The 19,012-nt window shown below is 40.7% G+C and overlaps 1 protein-coding gene across 3 annotated transcripts in view; it reads left to right on the forward strand.

Moving 5' to 3' along the window:
• The first annotated feature begins 3,324 nt into the window (after positions 1-3,324).
• NR2C2 (nuclear receptor subfamily 2 group C member 2) overlaps positions 3,325-19,012 on the forward strand; it is an 83,932-nt gene continuing 68,244 nt past the window's right edge. For 2 of the 3 annotated variants that reach the window (XR_004425447.1, XM_033132121.1), the window contains exons 1-2: positions 3,325-3,650; positions 15,798-15,881. Coding sequence is in view for 1 of the 3 variants with exons in the window: in XM_033132121.1 (XP_032988012.1) it covers positions 15,822-15,881 (60 nt within the window). In the remaining 2 variants the exon portion in view is untranslated. The remainder of the gene's footprint in view (positions 3,651-15,797; positions 15,882-19,012) is intronic. The other variant, XM_033132122.1, reaches the window with a different exon arrangement.

The raw sequence follows: 19,012 nt of genomic DNA on the forward strand, positions 1-19,012 counted from the left end.
AGATTAAACAGGATAGTGTGTAGTATAAGGAATGTGCAATCTGGTATTCTGCAATTACATCTGTTCAGATTCCACATTCCTAAAAAATAAGACTAATAATTATATGAATTTTAAATATTTTATAAACATGCCATAATTACATAAATGACAGAAGTTTCATAATACATTACTATACATAGTAATAAAGCAAAACTATAAAAGAAAAATGGATACAAAGATGTACATAAGTACTTATGAATGTAATTATTAAGCCTTTCTATGAAAATAAAAAGGAAAACCATTTTTTATGCTATCACAAAAGCAGTACCCTTACTAGTAAAAAAAAAACCTCTGCTTGGTAACAGTCATTTGAAAATTTTAGCACATCTATAACTATTATTTAATCAAAATTTGATTTTGACTCAACATTTATCATTTAAATGTAAATTTAAAATAACCTTGGATGGCAAAAAAAAATGTTTACTCTGTGACAGGTACAAAAGGAAACTGCATGATCCAGTTCCTGCTCTCAGAAAACTCAAAGGCAAGTCAATTAATGATTGACTGCAGAATAGATTGGTTAAGTGTGTGTGTGTGGGGGGGAACCTGCCCAGAGGACCACAGAGGGCAGAGGGAACATCTGGGTCTCATCCAGAGCACTGTGCCCAGAGCTACAAGCCCCAGGCTTGCATCCCAGCTCAAGGAAGTCACCAAACCTTGTTTTCATTGAGTCCATCTGCAAAAATGGGACGATGATATGAATATTGTTCACCATGTACTGCTGCTGGGAAAAACATTCATTCAATAAATGCCTATTCAATATCCACTCTGTACTAGGTACTGTGCATGTTTCAAGGGCTGAGACAGAGAGGATCAAGGCACGTCTCCACATAGGACTCACAGTCTGGGTAAGTGCCAAGATGATCAATGCACACACAGGACTGGGAACTGCTAGATAGAGCATCACTACCTGTGGCTTTGTCTTCAAGCAAAGTCAGACTTAAAAAGAAAAATTCTTCTAACCTGCATTTCAAAAGGTGAAACAAAAAGTTCTATCTGATTTTTTTGCCAGTTAATTATTTTTGGAATTAAATGAGTGGTTCAGGCATAGTGTGCAGCAGAACTCTCTGTGATGCTCAGCAGAAGTGCTGATGCCAGGCCCCACCCAAAGCTTACTGCTTCAGAACCACTGGGGGCCTGGCCGCTCCGAAGTACATCCCCCAGTCAAGAACCCTTTATTTTAAAGGCTGATAAACAATGTTAAAAGAACCCTTAATGCAAATGTGGATACTTATTAATAGACAAAGAAATAGCCAGTATAATACAACTTGGGTATTTTTTGTGATTATAAAATCCAAGCGTCACAAAGCCACTTGAAGAGTTCTTACTAAAAAGACTTCTAGCAAAAACACAATGCAGCAAAAAAATGGCACTATGGCAGTGCTGACCTCAGCTGCAGAGGCTTCTTACCTGCTGATATTATTTGCAATCTGTGTGTGTACATGTGCATCTGTTTTAAGAGAAAGAAAAGCCACTCAAGCAGGTTAAGATTATGATCCCTTGCTACTACTTTTAATATTAAACTAATCTTTAACTAAGAATTTACTGAATACTATTATAAACAGGGTAGACTGATACAACATAGTTTAGAGCACAAACCTTAACATCAAAAGGCCTAGATCAGAGGCCTTTATACACCTGGCTTCACTTACTACACCTATAGCATTGGGCAGGTTGCCTAACTTATCTGAACCTCAGTTCCTGCACCTCAGTGAAATGGAAGTAACAGTGTCTTGTTCAGAGATGTTGGGTATTAAATGAAGAAAATTAAGAAAACTATAAGCAATCATAGAAACACTGTTTAGTATTTATTTCAAAATCTAGTACAACCGTAGTGTTTGCAAAAAAAACCCCAAAACTCATTGATGTGTGAATTTTTATACTATGTCTAGAAGCAGTATTTAACATTAAAAACTTAATTTTTGAAAAAATTCCACAATTGCAAAGCAGTCCATGTACCATCAAAATACTGTTACCTTAGGCACATCACTCAATCTTTCTGGTTCTAACCACTTATGTAAAGTCTTCCTGACATGAGGATTTGACTTTCATCTCTTGAGGCCCCTTCCAGCTTCAGGATGTGTAGTTCACCGTGACATTACAAAATTTAACGCTCGTCCCTACTTACATCCTTGCAAGGTGAGAACAAGGAAGAAGGGGAAATCGGTGGTTACAGCATTTCTTGTCAAATAGAAATAATATAATGGACAAAATACTCAAAGTTTGGGTCACCGTGATAAAAGCCCAAACGGCTACTGTTCAAGGAAAATGATTAACCCATCCATTTTGGAGTCAGTACTCATTCATAATAAACAAGACAGTGCACGGAAAAAAAAAAAAACAATTAGCAGAGGATCTTTGGCCTACAAAGCATGGTGATTAAGGAGAGTCTAGCCTAAACACTTCAGGGCATCTAGAATAGCAGTCTGCACCTTCCAAAGCAAGTCAAAACCACAACTTAAAAGATAAATATCTAAGGAAAACCTATAATCTAAGATTCAACAGAAGCAATTTTCTTTATATATTTAAGCAATTTTGCAGAGTTCCTTTATATGTATTTCTGTATCACTATTTAGTAGTTCTAAATCTCGAGGGGGAGGCATGGACTTACGATTTGGATACATTCACTAAAAGACCATAAAAAGTTTTGGAGGGTTTCAACACTTAACCTGATGATACTAGAAGCGGGCGCATCCTCGGACCTTTAAAAAATAAATAAAATACGATCTGTACCGAGTAGGGCCCAAACAATTTAATACCTACCCAAAAAACCACACCCTTCGAACCTACAGGCGCTCCGGTGTGTGACTGCAATCAACAAACTGCAATTCTTCAATCAACAAACACAATGGCTTCAGCTCGGCAGGAGGCTGGGGTGGAGGGTCACTGAGAGAACACAATCCCAGCCTAGCCTCGAGGAGTTCGCAGTCCCCTGGGAGGAGCGAGCGTGCTTCCGAATAACGGCGCTCGGAGTCCCCAGGTTTTTCAACCGACCGACCCACCCTTTATCCCGAGAACAGTGGCGGCCGCGCCATTTAAATTCCATGTCTTTCTGACAGCTGTGCCGGCCGCGTCCCAGCCTGAGGCCCTCCAAGCAGACAGCGCGGAACTCAGTGCCACCGCCCGCCGCCGCCGCCGCCGCCGCCGGGCCCGCGGGCCGCGAGGGGCCGGATGGAGCAGCGCCGGCCGCGGGGTTTCGGGCGCGCGCGCGCGAGCGCGAGCGCGAGGCTCAGCCAATCGCGAGCTCGCCCGCCCCCCGCGGCCGCAGCGAGGCTGGCGCAGGGAAGAGGAAGAAGAACATTCGCCCTCCTCCTACCAGCGCGCGGGCGGCGGCGGCGGCGGCACCGGGGTCACGAACTCTGACCTTTCACTGACAAAAACAATAACAAACCCCCCCTTCCCCGCGACCCCAGCGGTGCCCCCGGGCCCGCCCCCGCTCCCACCTCGGCGTCTCGTCTCTCGCCCGCTGCCCTGCGAGCCTGCGGCCCCGGGGCTCCCGCCATCCGCTAACGCCGGGAGCCCGGCCTCCCCGCGCCCTGCCCTCCGCGCCGGGGGCCGCCCGCCGCAGACACGGGACCTGCTTTGAGGCCGCTTTGGCGCCAAATCCCGAGGTAAAATTGAAAAAGGGCCGGGCGGGATCGGGCCGGCGTTGGAGGGGGCGGGCCTGGCGCGCGGACATGGAGGCGCCGTGGCGGCGGCTGAACCCGACCCTTTTACCTTTGCCACGGGGCGGTGGCGGCGGCGCCGGACGCTTTGCATAGTGGGCCGGGCCGCTCCCCTCCCCTCCCTGCCCGCGCCGGGCGAAGCGAGCCGGCTCCCTCTGACCGGCCCGGCCGGCGTGAGGGTGGGGGCGGAGGGGGAATGGCCGCGGCCCCGCCTCACAGTTGGCCCTCCGCCAGCGCCGCCATCTTGTTCTCGACGGAGATGGTTCTGGCTGGGTTGGGCTCTCCTCCTCCTCCTCCTCCTCCTCCTCAGCTTCCTCCTCCCTGCAGTCCCTCCTTCCTCACTCCTCGTCCCTCCGCTCTCTGTGTGTCGTTGGCGGCCGCCGCGGCCCAACCGCCGTTTTTTCTGAAAAGGAGGGTGGAGGAAAAAGAGGAAGGCGGGTACGAGGCGCGACCTCGTGAGCGACGGCTTGGCCAACCAATTGGTACTCTGCTGTGGCCTGCGGCTCCGCCCCCCACTCCAAGTTCTGTTGATTGGCTCGGGCAGGAAAGGGCGGTCCCCACGGGGCGCAGATCGGAGACTCGGGTGCGGCGTGCGGCCCGGGACGCTGGGGGCGGGGCGCGCGGGGGCGCGGCAGAAGTGGATCTGGGGCGCGCAGGGCGCGGTAAAGGTCCGAGCGGCTTCCTTTGACCTGGAATGCGTCCCAAATGAGTATTGTAGAATAATAATAAAGGTGACGAAGCAGCGTGAATCCACGGCGCTGGCCCGTGGGAAGGGATTTTCGGAATCGACAGCTCTTAGGGCTCCTGTCCGTATTTCCGGCGCGACCGTGGGCGAATCCTATTTCTGAAGCTCGGTTTCATAGATTGTAAAATGGGGAGAAGGAGCCTTCTTGCTAGGCCGGACTTCCCTTCCCAGGATTGTCTGAGGGGCTTTACTCAGAAAATGGAGTCCAGGCTATTTATGAACCTCAAAAGTAATTTAAAAATGATGTTATTGTTGAAAATCGGATGTAGAAGCACTAGGAGTAGAAAGCTTAAGGGTTTTGAGGGCTTGAGAGAACAGAGGTGAATCTGAGGTAATTCTTTTCTCATTCGTTGATTAAATGATTATTTGCTTTGGGGCACTGGGGATACTTCGAGAGAACCAGCTAGAGAAGGCCCTTGTCTTGGAACTAGAGGTGGAGGTGAATAGACAGAGATGATTTCAGAGAGTGGTAAATTCCAGGAAAGAAATGAAATGAACCTGGATGATGTGTTAAAGCCTGAGGAGACTCATTTAGATTGGATGGTCAGGGATGGCCTCTTTGAGGAGGTCATGTTTGAACGGAGGAACCCAAGGAAGGAATAGTCTTCCTTAGAACCACAGTGTAAAGGCCCAGGAGGGAAAGCGTTTCGTACGATTGAGAACAGGACAGTTGTGACTGGAGAGTGGTTGGAACTAGTGCATTGTCCTTTCCATTATCCCACTCTAATTCCAGGCTAAAGTCTGTGAAATATGACAAAGGTAATGGAGAATAAATCTTCATCTTAATAATAAAAATGAAAGATGAGTCAAGCAAAATGTACCCATCAAATGAATTACTGATGAATATGTGACTTGAGGGAAAAGCCTCAGAAAATCACTTTACTTCCCGATTCAAATCCCTTGTCAGCCCCTCATAGCCATCTTCAATTCATCAGATATTTGCTGAGCCCCACTAAGGTATTGCTCTGGGCATTAGGTGCTAGGCTGGAAATACAGAGATGACTACGACACTGATGGCTGTCCCCAGTATATGTAAATGTGGTTCTTTATACATGAGTTCTGTTCTGTACAGACATACAGTGTTGTAGTCTGAAGCTAATTAGTGTTGTAGTTAACAGTGCCAACATTTACTAGCTGTGTGACTTTGGGTAAGTTACTTAACTTTTCTGAGCCTCAGTGTCCTCATCTGGACAATAATAGAACCTTCCTTCTAGAATTGATTGTTGAATGAGTTAATTAAATAAAGAGCTTAGCAAAGTGCCTGGCATTTAGTAATATTCATAACTGGAGTTATTGTTATCATTATGAAGCACTAGTTGTCTGGTAAAGACATTGGACTAGTGAAATGATTAAATGAAATTTCTAGGCAGTGTGGCGTAGGGGCAAAATGCTGGATTAGATTACTGGGGTTCTAATTTTGGCCCTTCTTTCTGCTAGTCACTCTGCATTCAGACCAAAAGTTTATTTAGTAAAGAAAGTAGTGGAACTAATAATACTAACAAAAGTATGGGGTGCTTTACAAAAAACTAAGCATTACATTATTCAAGCCCAACTAGAACCAATGAATGTTAGAGGCCCTTTTCCTGCTCCTTATTTTAAAACCTTTCTAAGAGTTTTAATGATTTACTTGTTCCTGTACCTCTAGCTCCCTGTGCTCTAAACATACTGGCTCGCCTTCAGTTTCCTTTTGTGGCTTACCTTGACACCAGGTCCTTTCACTTGCTGATCCCGGAGGCTCAAATCTTCACATCCTTGCCCCCACACCCACACCCCAGTCCTGCCTCTGTCAGCTCAAGCATCACTTCCTCTAGGAAGACATCTCAGATGCCCACTGCCAGTGTAGTCAGATTCTTTTATTCTAGCATAAACTTTATCTCACTTTGTAATCATACTCCATTATATGATTGTTTGATATTTGTTCCCCTACCATGCTATAAGCTTGTGAGAGGAGGAATCATTTCACTCACCATTATATTTCCACCACTTAGCAGAATGCCTGACACTATTTGTTGAGTGAATGAATTGATAATTTATGATTTCACTGATAACTAAGTTGCTGCTCATTAATGGTGCCTTTTTATGTGGGCGTGTTTGGAAATTCAGATAGCAGTGCCAACAATAAAATGCCTGTTAACGGTATTTAGATAAATTTAGAAAGTGGTCCTTCACAGATATGGCACTGGGTAGAGACGTGTATATGGATAAGATAACCCAGATGAATCTCTTTTCATCAGTTATCAATTTGTCATCAATTATATGTTGATTTACATTTATTTTTTTTAAGACAAGAAATAGATCATTTAATAATTAATTGAATTACAAGTTAAATTACATGAATGTTAATGAGTTCACGTGGAACTCATTAATAAATAACTCAGATATAATTGTGTCATTTAATTTAATTGAGAAAGCACCAATGTGATTTTCTTGAAATCAAAAATGCTGGTCTTTGTTTATCACAGAGGATCTGAAAACAGAGAAGCCTTTCTGGGTTTGCAGGGAGTTGGAGTTGAAAGTCTCTGTAGCCATTAATTTTAAATATTTATTTTTTCAAAGATAAATTGATTCATGCAACAGAATTAATGAAAATCATCTTTTAATTGTTTTAACAAGGTTAAAAGCAGATTTTGCAAAGTATATGCCAAGTTTCCACTGGAAAGTCTGGTAAATAGAACATTTTTATTTAGTTATTTTATAAAATACAGATTTTAAAAATAAAATGTTAATCATCTTTTAAAAGCAGTAACAGTCGCATTTTTATTTAATTCTTTGTTTATTTTGGGGTGTTCCTTTTTTATCCTGTTCTAGGATTTTTTGGTGTCACTTATTTATTCAACACCTTTGATTCCTTGAACTAATTATAATTACCGGTATTCAGGGTAACCAAAGAACTGATAGTATAATGAAAAGGCTATATATTGTCTTACACCATTAAACTACTTATTTATTGCTTTCAACAGGTCTATTTAAGGTGAACTTCTATTTAAGGTGAACTTGAAGTTGTGTTTTCATGAACATGCCTTTACAGAAGGAAGAAAAACCCCAAGTGTAGTGACCTCACTTTATGAGGATTTCTGGGAAGTTTTAACATTTGTCCAAGTAGTCAAGTGACAGTTGGCAGTGCCTGCCACTGGAACCTTGAGTGTGGAGCCTCTCTGAGGCTTATACATTTCCCACTTATAAAATGGGGAGGGGAGCAACCAACACTGAGATTGGGGCCAGGAGTGGGGGCCACTTGTTGTCCAAATGACATAGAGAATACGGCAAGTGAACCTGTGTGGAGCAGCCCCCCTTCAACCTTGGCATGAACCACTGGCCTGTGAGTCTAGCTGCCTGGCTGTCTCATTTGGAATTTTTATCTTTGAGTTCTCTTACCTATGTGCCATATGCTCCTTCTGTCCCAAAGCACCTCGTAGACCAGGTACTAATCCCCCTTAATACCACATAGGGAGAAGCTGTGAAAGAATCCATCTTAGAGCTCACATTTGCTGCAAAACTCCCCTGCTAGAGTTTAGTTTAGCTGTTTTTACTTAATTAATGATTATGGAGAATTTAATGTTGACCTTTTTTCCTTCATGTATGATTATCATCTTTCACCTGATGGACACATTTATGCTCTTGTCACACATTGTAAAAGAAGCTCTACCTTATTTTTGGAGTTTTACTTGCCTTCAACCTAAAATTACTGGAAGCTGAGTTCTCTGTGTAATTCCCTCCCATCCTGCTATTCCTTCCGCACATCCCTTGTCACTTACTTCTGTTACCTGCTCCCCATTCTCTCTTCAGGAGCTCTGTACCAAAAGTCAGGACTGCCTAGGAACAGCAGTGCGAATAGCATAGCGCACAGTGGTGATGGGGGGAGTGGACAGGCAGGATAAAAGCCCATAGCAGGGCGCTGGCATGGGGCATTGGGGGAGAGGAAGCGCAGATGCGCACCCCTGGCACCTGGGGGTCTTGGAGTAGAGGGACGGGAGGAGAATTGTTAGGATGGGAAAGGAATAGGCTAGCTCACATGCTCAGCTCTCCTTTCTGGTTCACCCCTGGACTCCACGTAGCCTGTAATGATGAAAGCCATCCTCAGAGGCAAAGTGATTTTTAGGGACAATAAAATGACTTCTTTCACTGTAGTAGGAGGCCTGAAGTCCCTTAATAGGAAGCAAAGCCTTTCATTCCGTAATTATTGACAATAACCCCAAAAAGTCTAATCCCTGGAAATGTTAGAATGTTGATAGGGAGGAATTTCATTCCAGGTGTAAAAGAGGATATCATTCTCTCCAGTTTGGATTAGCGCGAGGTGTAAACGGGTATTGGGGCCTAAAAAACTGAGTGAATGCTACTGGAGAGTGAGGAAAAATGAGAGGTGGGTAGGGTTAGACTCAAGCTAGAAGGCTTCGTGGTTTTACTGGGAACCACCTTATTTGCTTTTATTGTTCACGTATTGATAGAAGCCATGCAAAAAATAAAAGTTCCTTACCTGGCTGCCCACACATATACCTTAAACACTTCAATAACTGCCTACCTCTCTGTACCACTCTCATTTGCTCTCTCCCGTCCTTCCCCATTGCTTCTGCATCTTTTTATTTGGTTAGGTGAGTGAGCCTGGAATTATTGAAAAATCACTTTTTACCAAGATAAAAAACAGGTACCACAGAGTATAGGTCAGCCCTTGTCTGAAAAGACTGGTAGTTAGAACATGTTTGTTGACTTAATACAATGCTGATTTTTTCAAATGAAATTTAAATTTATGTTTCTTTTCTGAAGAAGTAAGAGTCAATTTTTTTCAAAAGAAAATTTTTCCAATGAAAAGATAGCGTATCAAAAGGCATGTACAAGAATGTTCAGGGCGGCCAGATGGCTCAGTTGGCTAGTGGGTGCTCTTAACAACAAGGTTGCGGGTTCGATTCCCACATGAGATGGTGGGCTGCGCCCCCTGCAACTACATTGGAAACTGCGACTAGACTTGGATCTGATCTGTGCTCTCCACAACTAGATTGAAGGACAACGACTTGGAGCTGATGGGCCCTGGGGAAAGACACACTGTTACCCAATAAAAAAATTTTAAAAATGCTCAGAGGAGCAGGAGTCCTAAGCGCTCCAAACTAGAAACAATCTAAATGTTCATCAGCTATAGAATGAGTAAATAAATTATCGGATAGTCGTACATTGTAATACTGTACAAACTATACAATAATGAAAATGAAGTAACTACTCATGGTTATCACAAAAATAATGAGTGAAAGAAGCCAGAAACACAAAAAATATACATACAGCTCAAAAACAAGAAAAACTAATCCATGATAATATAAGTCAGGAGAAGAGAACGGAAGTAAATGACTATGAGGGGGTACAAGGGAGACTTTTGGGGTGCCGGTAATGTTTTACTGATCTGAGTGGCATTCACATGTGGGTTCACTTACTGAAAATTCATGGAGCTATTTCATTTATGACTTGTGCACTTTTGTATTTATTTGCATGTTGTACTCAGTAAAAGTTTTTACTTTAAAAACAGTAAAATTATCTTTACGATTTTAATCAATATGATTATTATGTAGGTAAAAATTTAAGGGAAACTATGTTCAAGTTCCAAAAGAATTGTCATGTTACTGTCTGGGTAGAGGTAGGTCATAAATATATGTGAGCAATACTGAAACATAAGTCACATACAGTAAGTCTTCACTTAACATTGTCGATAGGTTCTGCAACTTGAAGCGAAACATGATGAAACCAATTTTACCATAGGCTTATTGATATAAACAAGAGTTAACTTCCTAGGGCAGCTCATCAACATTATAACAGAACAACATAGAACAAAACGATGATGTTCTTTGTGTATCTGCTGTATTTTGGAACTGGTGGTTTTTTAAATGAGTTATTAAATGATAAGACCAGGTCTTATATTAATTTTTGCTCCAGAAGACACATTAGAGCTGATGGTCTGGCTAGGTCTTATTTTCGGGGAAACACGGTAACTCATTGATACAAGCAATTTGTTCCCTTCGGTAATTACCTGGTCTGTCACTTTTTAAAATTCCCTCCTCTTGACTTCCTTTTCTGTCATACAGAGAGAATATTGTTGTTTTAGAGTCAAGCTGGAGTTGGAAGCCTAGGTCCACTTCTTACTAGCTGGATGACTTGAAACAAGTTGATTAAACTCCGAGTCTTGATTTTTTTTCTGTCTGTGTTGGTGGAGCTAGTAGTACCTACTCAGAAAGTAGGCTAAGGATTAAATGATGCCTAGTTTAATATAAGACACATTGTTGATTCTCAGGAAATTTACCCTGCTTTCCTTCCATCCATCTATCCCTGGCTCACACTATTGGAAATGAAGAAAGTTCTTAACATTTGGACCCTTTAAGGTGAGGAAAATCACCCACAGTGTACAGTGGGTTTTTTTTTGTTTTTTTTTGGCGGGGGGAGCCTCCACCCAGAAAATTGTAGCACTGTTCTGGTAGCATAGAACTCTTCCCCGCTGTTCACCACTTACCCCAGCGCCAGCGCCAGCACACACATACCATTGCTGCTGCTTTCTTATAGTCCAGACTTGTAATAAGGTTCCTGCGGAGGACAGGAAATCACCTGACCGAAAAGTAATCTTTGAGTTTGAGTAGTGGCACGGTTTCTGATGACAGGATGTATGAACTTGACCTTAGAGGCATCTCTGTGAGCCTCTTCTGTTGAACATATATGTTATATGAAATCTGCCACCTGCTGTCCACTTCTGATTTCAAGTCTTGAGCTGTATATTTCTTTTTATTTTTTTAATTCTCTTTCAGGCTATCCAGATTCTTCAATTTTTATTTTCCTATGAGTATGAAAAGACTTTTAACAATCATGGTGTAACAAAATTAGTGCTGAATACCTTGTACCTATCAAGACGATCTATTCCCAGTAGTGTTTTACAAACAGTTAATAGGAATTGCTTTATTTTTAATATTTGTGAGGTTTATTCTAATGCAGACCTTTCATTTTGCCCAGTTGTACAATTTAACAGAATGGATTACAAATGCTGTATGAGCATATAATACATATAAATACAGTTAATTTCATGTGGCTCTTTCGTCAAAATGAGAGACCTATTCCTAAGTATGAAACACATTTTACAGTTTGAGTTACTGCTTTCAAATTTCTTTGAGAAAGTAAAAGTGGCACCATTTCCTTGTACCAATAATAGCTACCATGTGTTGCAAGTCTGCTATGTGCCAGGCACAGTGTTAGTTATTAGGCCCTTTATGTACTTTTTAAGATCTAATATTCACAATAACCACATGCATTTCACTATCAGAGAGATCAACTTAGCATCAAAGCCTTAGAACCCAGTATATTTGTTTAGATGACAAAATATCAACATAGTAAATATTTTGAATGTTATATAATCATGGTCCACATAATACATAAATATGAATGACATGAATCAATTGATCGTGAAGGGGAAGGCAGGCTCACCCATTCCTGTCAATGAAGATAGCGTTTCCTTGTCCCAGGGCTTGTTTTTTGTTGAGACCCTGGCTCTTAAGCCTGCCAGGCGCTGTGAAGAGCATAGCTGAGGTGTGTGGAAACTTGAGGATTCAGGTATTCCCAGTTGGAGCCCAACTTTCACTGCAGTGGAGTCTGTCTGTAGTTCTGCTTGACTAAAGAAACACTGGTTGCAAAGTTTGGTCAGCTGTATACACTTTTTGTCAGCCTAGAAGAGTTATTCAAAATCATTGGGTTCTCTGCTTCTTTGTTCTTAAGAGTGATATTGATCTACTTGTATTTGCAAGAATTTGTTCTAAAACCTACCACTACATAAGGCCAAGCAATAATAGTTTTACTTCCATCATTCTGTGGTCTGTATTCATAGTTTTTATATACTATGACTTTTTATCATTTCTATGCTATGTAGGAAAAACTCACTAGTGCAATTTAAGTTTAAGACTCTGCCTTTGTTCCCTAGTCTTTCTTGCCACCACTTTCTAACTGGCCTCCCATGTACAGTCTCTCCTTTTCTATCATCTCCATACTGTTGCCCAAAGGATTGTTTTGAAGATCCAGATGTGATCGCTTCATTTGTCTGCCAAAGCTCTCCGTTGTCTCCAGCGTCAGCCTCTCTCCTCCCCGGACCTCTCCAATAATTAGCTTGCCGGCTGTTTCTCAGATATGCCATTCTCCTTCATACCTGTCAGTTTGTATGAGCTGACCTCTCTGCTTAGAACTCTCTCCCCATCTTCCCTCTTTGCTTGCCGAATTTCTACTCTTCCATCACGACCCAGTTTAAATAGCTCCTCTCCTAGAAAACTGTTATTGGCTCCCACAGGCAGAGGGTGATGCTTCTTCCTTTGGACACTCATTGTAACATTTACGTTGTGCAGCTATTACTAGTTTCCTTCTAAAGTTCTTCAAGGACAAGGACTTTCTCCTCTTCCTCCTTTATTTCCTTATTGGTCTTATTAATTCTCAGCAGTTTATTGACTTTCACATAAGTTCCCTAAAAAGGATTGGTGGTGATTGAACTTGATTAGTTTAAAGCTACCATAGGAAAATATTTTGTAGCAGACTGTACCGTGTTTCCCCGAAAATAAGACCTAGCCGGACAATCAGCTCTAATGCATCTTTTGGAGCAAAAATTAATATAGTAAATTAATGTATTACATTATATTACATTAAGACCCAGTCTTATAGTAAAATAAGACTGGGTCTTAATGTAATATAATGTAATACAATATCGGGTCTTATATTGTTTTTTGCTCCAAAGAACGCATTAGAGCTGATTGTCCAGGTAGGTCTTATTTTCGGGGCAACATGGTACGTGTATATATATGTATGTATATATATTTATATATATATATTTTTTAATATATATGTATTTAAGATACTTGGTCCTATAGCTCTTTTGGCAACTAATCAGGTTCTGTTCTGGGGACATTACTGTGTGGGGGGCAATATTCCAGGGTTAGGGAACTTAGTGGGTCCAGCATCAGCCTTTGAAGCCCTCAAGTTTCTCTACCAAGAGCAATGTTAGTGCTCTGTCCACGGTGCTTATTAATACAGTGTATGGTGTATAGTAACCATTCAGTGTTAGTTACTATCAGTATTACTGTGTTTCCCTGAAAATAAGACCTAGCTAGACAATCAGCTCTAATGCGTCTTTTGGAGCAAAAACTAATATAAGACCGGGTCTTACATTATAATTTATATACTCAACAAAGAATTGATAATCCAGAATATTTTCTAAGCTAAACAGGTTAACTACTACTTCTCTGTGATCTGATATCTATAATCACTGGTCATTCGCAGTATCTTGGAGCCCCCAAGTCCTATCTGAAGTTGATTGATCTGCCAGTTTAGTGTTTAAGTGAGTCATTACAGACAATTTTCTGTTACTTCTATCAGGCAGCCAGTCATCTATAAAATCCACTTCAACTCAGAACTTCTTAAGGATCAAACTCTCTTTTAGGGAAACCCAATAGAAAGATGATGCCTTTCTAGTACTCTATTTCTATACTGCCCAATAATAATATTTCCCTGATGATATTTCTGAGGTATTCAAATTCATATATTTCTTGCACCAAACTGCAGTTAATAACAGCAACAGAAATGCTAATAACACCTAAAAGTGATAAAATTAATAGCTGCAGCTGCATATTTGGATTTTATTTCTTAATATGTAATATCTATTGGCTATATCAATTTTATTTCTCAGAGAGCTCTTATTTACTGTTTTGAGGGAGGGGAAAATGAAACTCTAGACTTTTCATATGCAATAATTGTGTTTTTTAAACAATAGTCAGCTGACTTTTTTGGTATATGAGAAGTGATGCTTTTTTCCTCTGCTGGTTGAAACCAAACTGTAACAAAGAGAAAAGACCAAAGTGTTTCTCTATGCTTTTTTCTTAGAAACAAAGAAAAACAAATAAAAGCTTTAACTACTTATCAAAAGAATGAATAATCAAAAACACTACCTCTGCAGTTTCAGACTTTGTCCTGTTATGTGAAAATGAATCACTGACACTGGTGACCTGGTACCATTGTAGTAGTTGGGGCAGTACTTGCTGTTCTAGGATTTTGACCCTTTGAAGGCAGGGGCCACTTATTTTGCATTTGGCAATCATGGTTTCGTGCTCCCATTTCTCTCTCATTGCCATTTTAACACCAAAATAATCTGAAGGGGAATTATGATCATAGAAGGGACTATCTAATAGTGAATAGAATAATATAGAAAGTTACCAGAGAGTGAAAGAAAGAGCTTCATAGAGATCAGAGCTTATAATACTTGAGGTAAGAACTACAGGAAAACATTTTATAAAATTGCATTGCAAAATAGTCCAGTTTGTGATTGAGGAAGGGCCAAGCAAATGAACTGTGTGTGCATTTGTGTATATTACACACTTGGTAGTAACGTAGTTTTCATATGTAAATGCTGGAACTAGACCAGAGCTTTGTTCTGTTAACTATGGGACCTGTGCAGTCAATAATGAAGTCTTTCTGATTTGTCCAGGAATTAGACACAAAGTGGAATCCTTTTATCCTGAATTCTTTGTGGTAGAGTTAATGGAAAGGGTTTAGGAACTACTCAGGGGAGCTATGTTTTATGACCTGGAGAGACCGGGGGTCTGTTTCATCAGTAGTGCTAGCACCCAAATGATCCCGATCCAGGAGGTTAGCATAGTTCTTGCTCTTTAGGTAATCTTCCTCAATTTTTATAAATGATAGCACTATTTTTTCTGTGAATAGAATGCTGAATTATCTGGTTTTCTAATTTAATGAGTGCTTAAAAATGTAAATTGATAAATTTATGGGTGACATGTTCTTAGCCCACTTTAGTAATACAGTCTCCTTTTCTTCCTTTGTTAGTGATAGTATTTGCTTTTTAATCTATGAATGAGGTATGTTAGCACCTGCGCAGGGTTTTACTTCTCACATTGCCACTGGTAACAGAAGGATAGTTGATTGCAATCTAGTGCTGTGTATCTGAAGTTGATCTCACACCTTTCTCAGGTAGCCACCTTCTTACTCAGCATACTGTGACAGGGAGCTATCCAAAAAAGTGTGATTCCCACCTCCCTGAGAGGTGAACCACGCTGTTACAACCCAAGAGACCTGATAATTAAAGTTCCAAATTTGTCTTTTTCTATACTTACCAGGGGAAGGCTTGTTTCCAAATTGAAATGGTTCTACTAATTAATTTTTGTACCTGTAATTGAGGAAGCTGATGCAGCATATCCAGATATGCTTAGCCTACTTGCTCTGTCTTCTATAGAGGGCGTCATATCTGCACAAGACAGTAACAAAGATGCATTTTGATTGCTGATACTTTTCAAGTAGCCTGGTTTCTCCCCACCTGATAGAAGTTGCTGCATCTTTCCAAACAGGTTCTCTAATGATCTTGCTTCACCATGGCTACAAATATGGAGGGGCTGGTTCAGCACAGAGTGGGGACCCAGCAGGTGGCTGAGGTGAGTGACGGGCTGGCACAATAGCTGGCACCCTTGCTTTTGAAAGGAAAAGTACATCAATGTGCTCTGTTGTTTGAAAACAGTCCCAGTGAAGTCAACATGTGATCTACATCCAAAGCAGGGTACTGTCATAGAAGACAAAAGAAAAATGACAGAAACATTCACTGCTACCATTTCTTTGCATGAGTAGTGTGACCTAGCTGCACACAATAAAGTGACTTTAAAAACTTTCACCTTGAATCAAAAACTAAAAGAATCTGATGCTTATCAAGCTGGTCAGCATAGTTCTAACTCCAGGATTCTGTCTTAGTTTATTCTACATTTGATACTTTGTTAATACTGTGGTATGGTAGAAAACCCAGTTCTGTGCAGTCTGCAGTAATTACTGACCATCTAACATGTACTAGGGATTTTGCTGTGCTGAGAAATACGGAAGTAAATGAGCCGTTTGTCCTTCCTTTAGCATTCTCAGAGCCTCGCCAAGGAGTAATTATAAAACAGGGTGAGAAGTATAATTTCATGTGAGGAAGGTGATCCTAGAGATGGGTCTTGAATGACAAGTAAGCATCTGTCAGATAGACTCAAGGAAATGGGGGGTGGGGGGCAGGGGAACTTTGTGGCAAATGCTGGCGAGGGCATCCTAAATCAGAAACCTATGTAAAGACACGACAGAGGCATGAAATAGTTTGGTGTGTTGAGGCAACTTGAGGTGTAAAGGGGGGAAAGTAGGGCCAGATCTTTTCGCTCTGTACCAGATCCTATGCAAGGTCTTCAATCCTTACAACAACCTTTTGAAGTTAGTATGATCGTTATTTCCATCTCGTAAGTGAGGAAACCAAGGCTCAAAAGCAAGTAACTGGCCAAAGGCACACTGACCAGTTGTTTCACTCCTTCCATTGTTCCTCCCATAAACCATGCATCATACTGCAACCAGGAGCCATTAGAAGGATTCAGACTTGCAGTTTTGAACCAGTACTGATATTTCTAGGGCGAAGATGCAAATTTGCCAAAGAATGGACATTAAAGAAAAGGATTTTTAAAAATAAAACTTAAATACATAAATGCCAGTTTAAACCAACAAAAGTAGTGAGAGGATTTTTCAGATTTTAGATTAACCATTAACTTTAAGGCAACAGTATAACTAATCATCCGGTTCCCCCAGCAAATGATTGATACTAACTGAAGATGAAAGCAGATGGATGTCACACATTTTTTAATATTATATTTTTGAAAGGGCTATCAGAGTTGTTAAAAATAAATGCTTGTGGTTATTTGTTGCTTTAGTTTCTGATGGGAATAATTACCTTGAAAAATATTTTTCCCCCAAAATATTTAGAGTTATTTTGCACTTAATACAGTTTCCAGTTGAGGCTGATTTGAAGACTATTTAGTACATGGATCACTGCCCTAAAGAGGTCATTAATTCTTTAGGGGATGAGTTTAGTTTAGTAATATATAATGCTAAAATATAGTAACTTATAGGTTCATATATTTTGTGTATGCATTCAGAAAATATTCTAGCTAAAATTTTATCAGGTACCTTATTTCCTTCGGGAAATGGAATTTCATATAGTGTTAGTGCAGCTATTATTTCCCATGGCAAATGTTGCAGTTTTAGGAGATTTTCAAAATAATAGAAGGCATTCTTAATTTGGAGTGTAAAAGCAATCTTCCTATTTAAAATATTCCCTAGATTTCTGTCTGTTATTCTAAGGAATAAGTATGTGTGTGTGTTCTTTGAAATTTTGAGTTTAATAACTTTGCGCTACATATTCTAACAACTACAGTCATAAAGCACTTAATGAGGGGATGTGTTCTGAGAAATAGGTTCGGTGCGTTTGTCATGCAAACATCACAGAGTATACTTACACATACCTAGGTGGTATAGCCTACTATATACACACTTAGGCCACATCATATAGTCTGTACTCCTAGAAACAAGCCCATACAGCATGTTACTGTGCAAAACAACGTGAAATTAAATCACGCACAAGTGAAAGTGATGCAATCAAGAGACATAGTAAACATGAAATATATGAAGCTGCTGCAGGCATAATGTAGCATACTGTTTTACAGCAAACTTTTTTTATAAGTAGAAAGAATACACTCTAAAATAACAATAAAAAGTATAGTATAATAAATACATAAACCAATAACAGTTGCTTATGATCATTATCAAATATTAATGAACTGTACATATTGTATGTGCCAGACATTTCTACAACTGGCAGTGCAGTAGTTTTGTTTACACCAGCATTACCACGCTGTCACTAGGCAATAGGAACTTTTCAGCTCCATTGTAATTATTTGGGACTACTGTCGTATATATGGTCTGTCATTGACTGAAATGTCGTAATGTGATGTGTGACTATATATATAAGATCTGCTAAATAAGTAAGAGAAGTAAGAGAGCCTATCGTTCATCATTTCATTGCTAAACGGAAAATGAGTGGGAATAAAGTATCTAAATTGAGGGGTTATTAACAGTTTTGGATAGCTGTTTCTTCAGTCAACAGTGAAGGAGCACACCCCTTTCCTGCCGGTCAGCCAGAGAAGGCACACAGGTGAATAACAGGACTGGGTGTCTGCTTGCCAAGAGCTCTCTGTCACAGGGGTGAAACATGAGATTGGTCGCACTAGAGGGGTGTTGTGTCTGTCTGTCTGTCTGTCTAGTGGAAAGGAGTCTCTTTAGGGATCAGATTGGGGGATAAATTCTGACCCTGCCATTTGCTACCTGGGTGACTGCCTTGGGCCTCAGTTTCCTTATCTAGAAAATGGAAGTAATAATAGTGCCTATCTCACGGGATTGTTGTGAGAAAACACTGAAATAAATACGTGCAAAGAGCTTTAGTAGGTGCCAAGATTTTGCTCCATGAATGAAATACAGCACCATTGTCAATTTTATAAATGATTTTCTTTCCAGTCCCCAGATCAAGCCTTTTCTGTATAGACCAGGTAAATCACAAGTACTAACGTGAACTACAACAGTTGGATAATACAAAGTAACAACTTGATGTCTTATAATGTGTTCAAATTTAGTCAGTTATTTGGAAAGACAGTGTAATACAGTGGTCAAGAGTGGAGACTCTGGAGCCAAATTCACTGGATTTAAATTCTGGCCTTGCCACTTG

Source organism: Rhinolophus ferrumequinum, chromosome 17 (genome assembly GCF_004115265.2).
Source record: "Rhinolophus ferrumequinum isolate MPI-CBG mRhiFer1 chromosome 17, mRhiFer1_v1.p, whole genome shotgun sequence".
NCBI classification, from domain to species: domain Eukaryota; kingdom Metazoa; phylum Chordata; class Mammalia; order Chiroptera; family Rhinolophidae; genus Rhinolophus; species Rhinolophus ferrumequinum.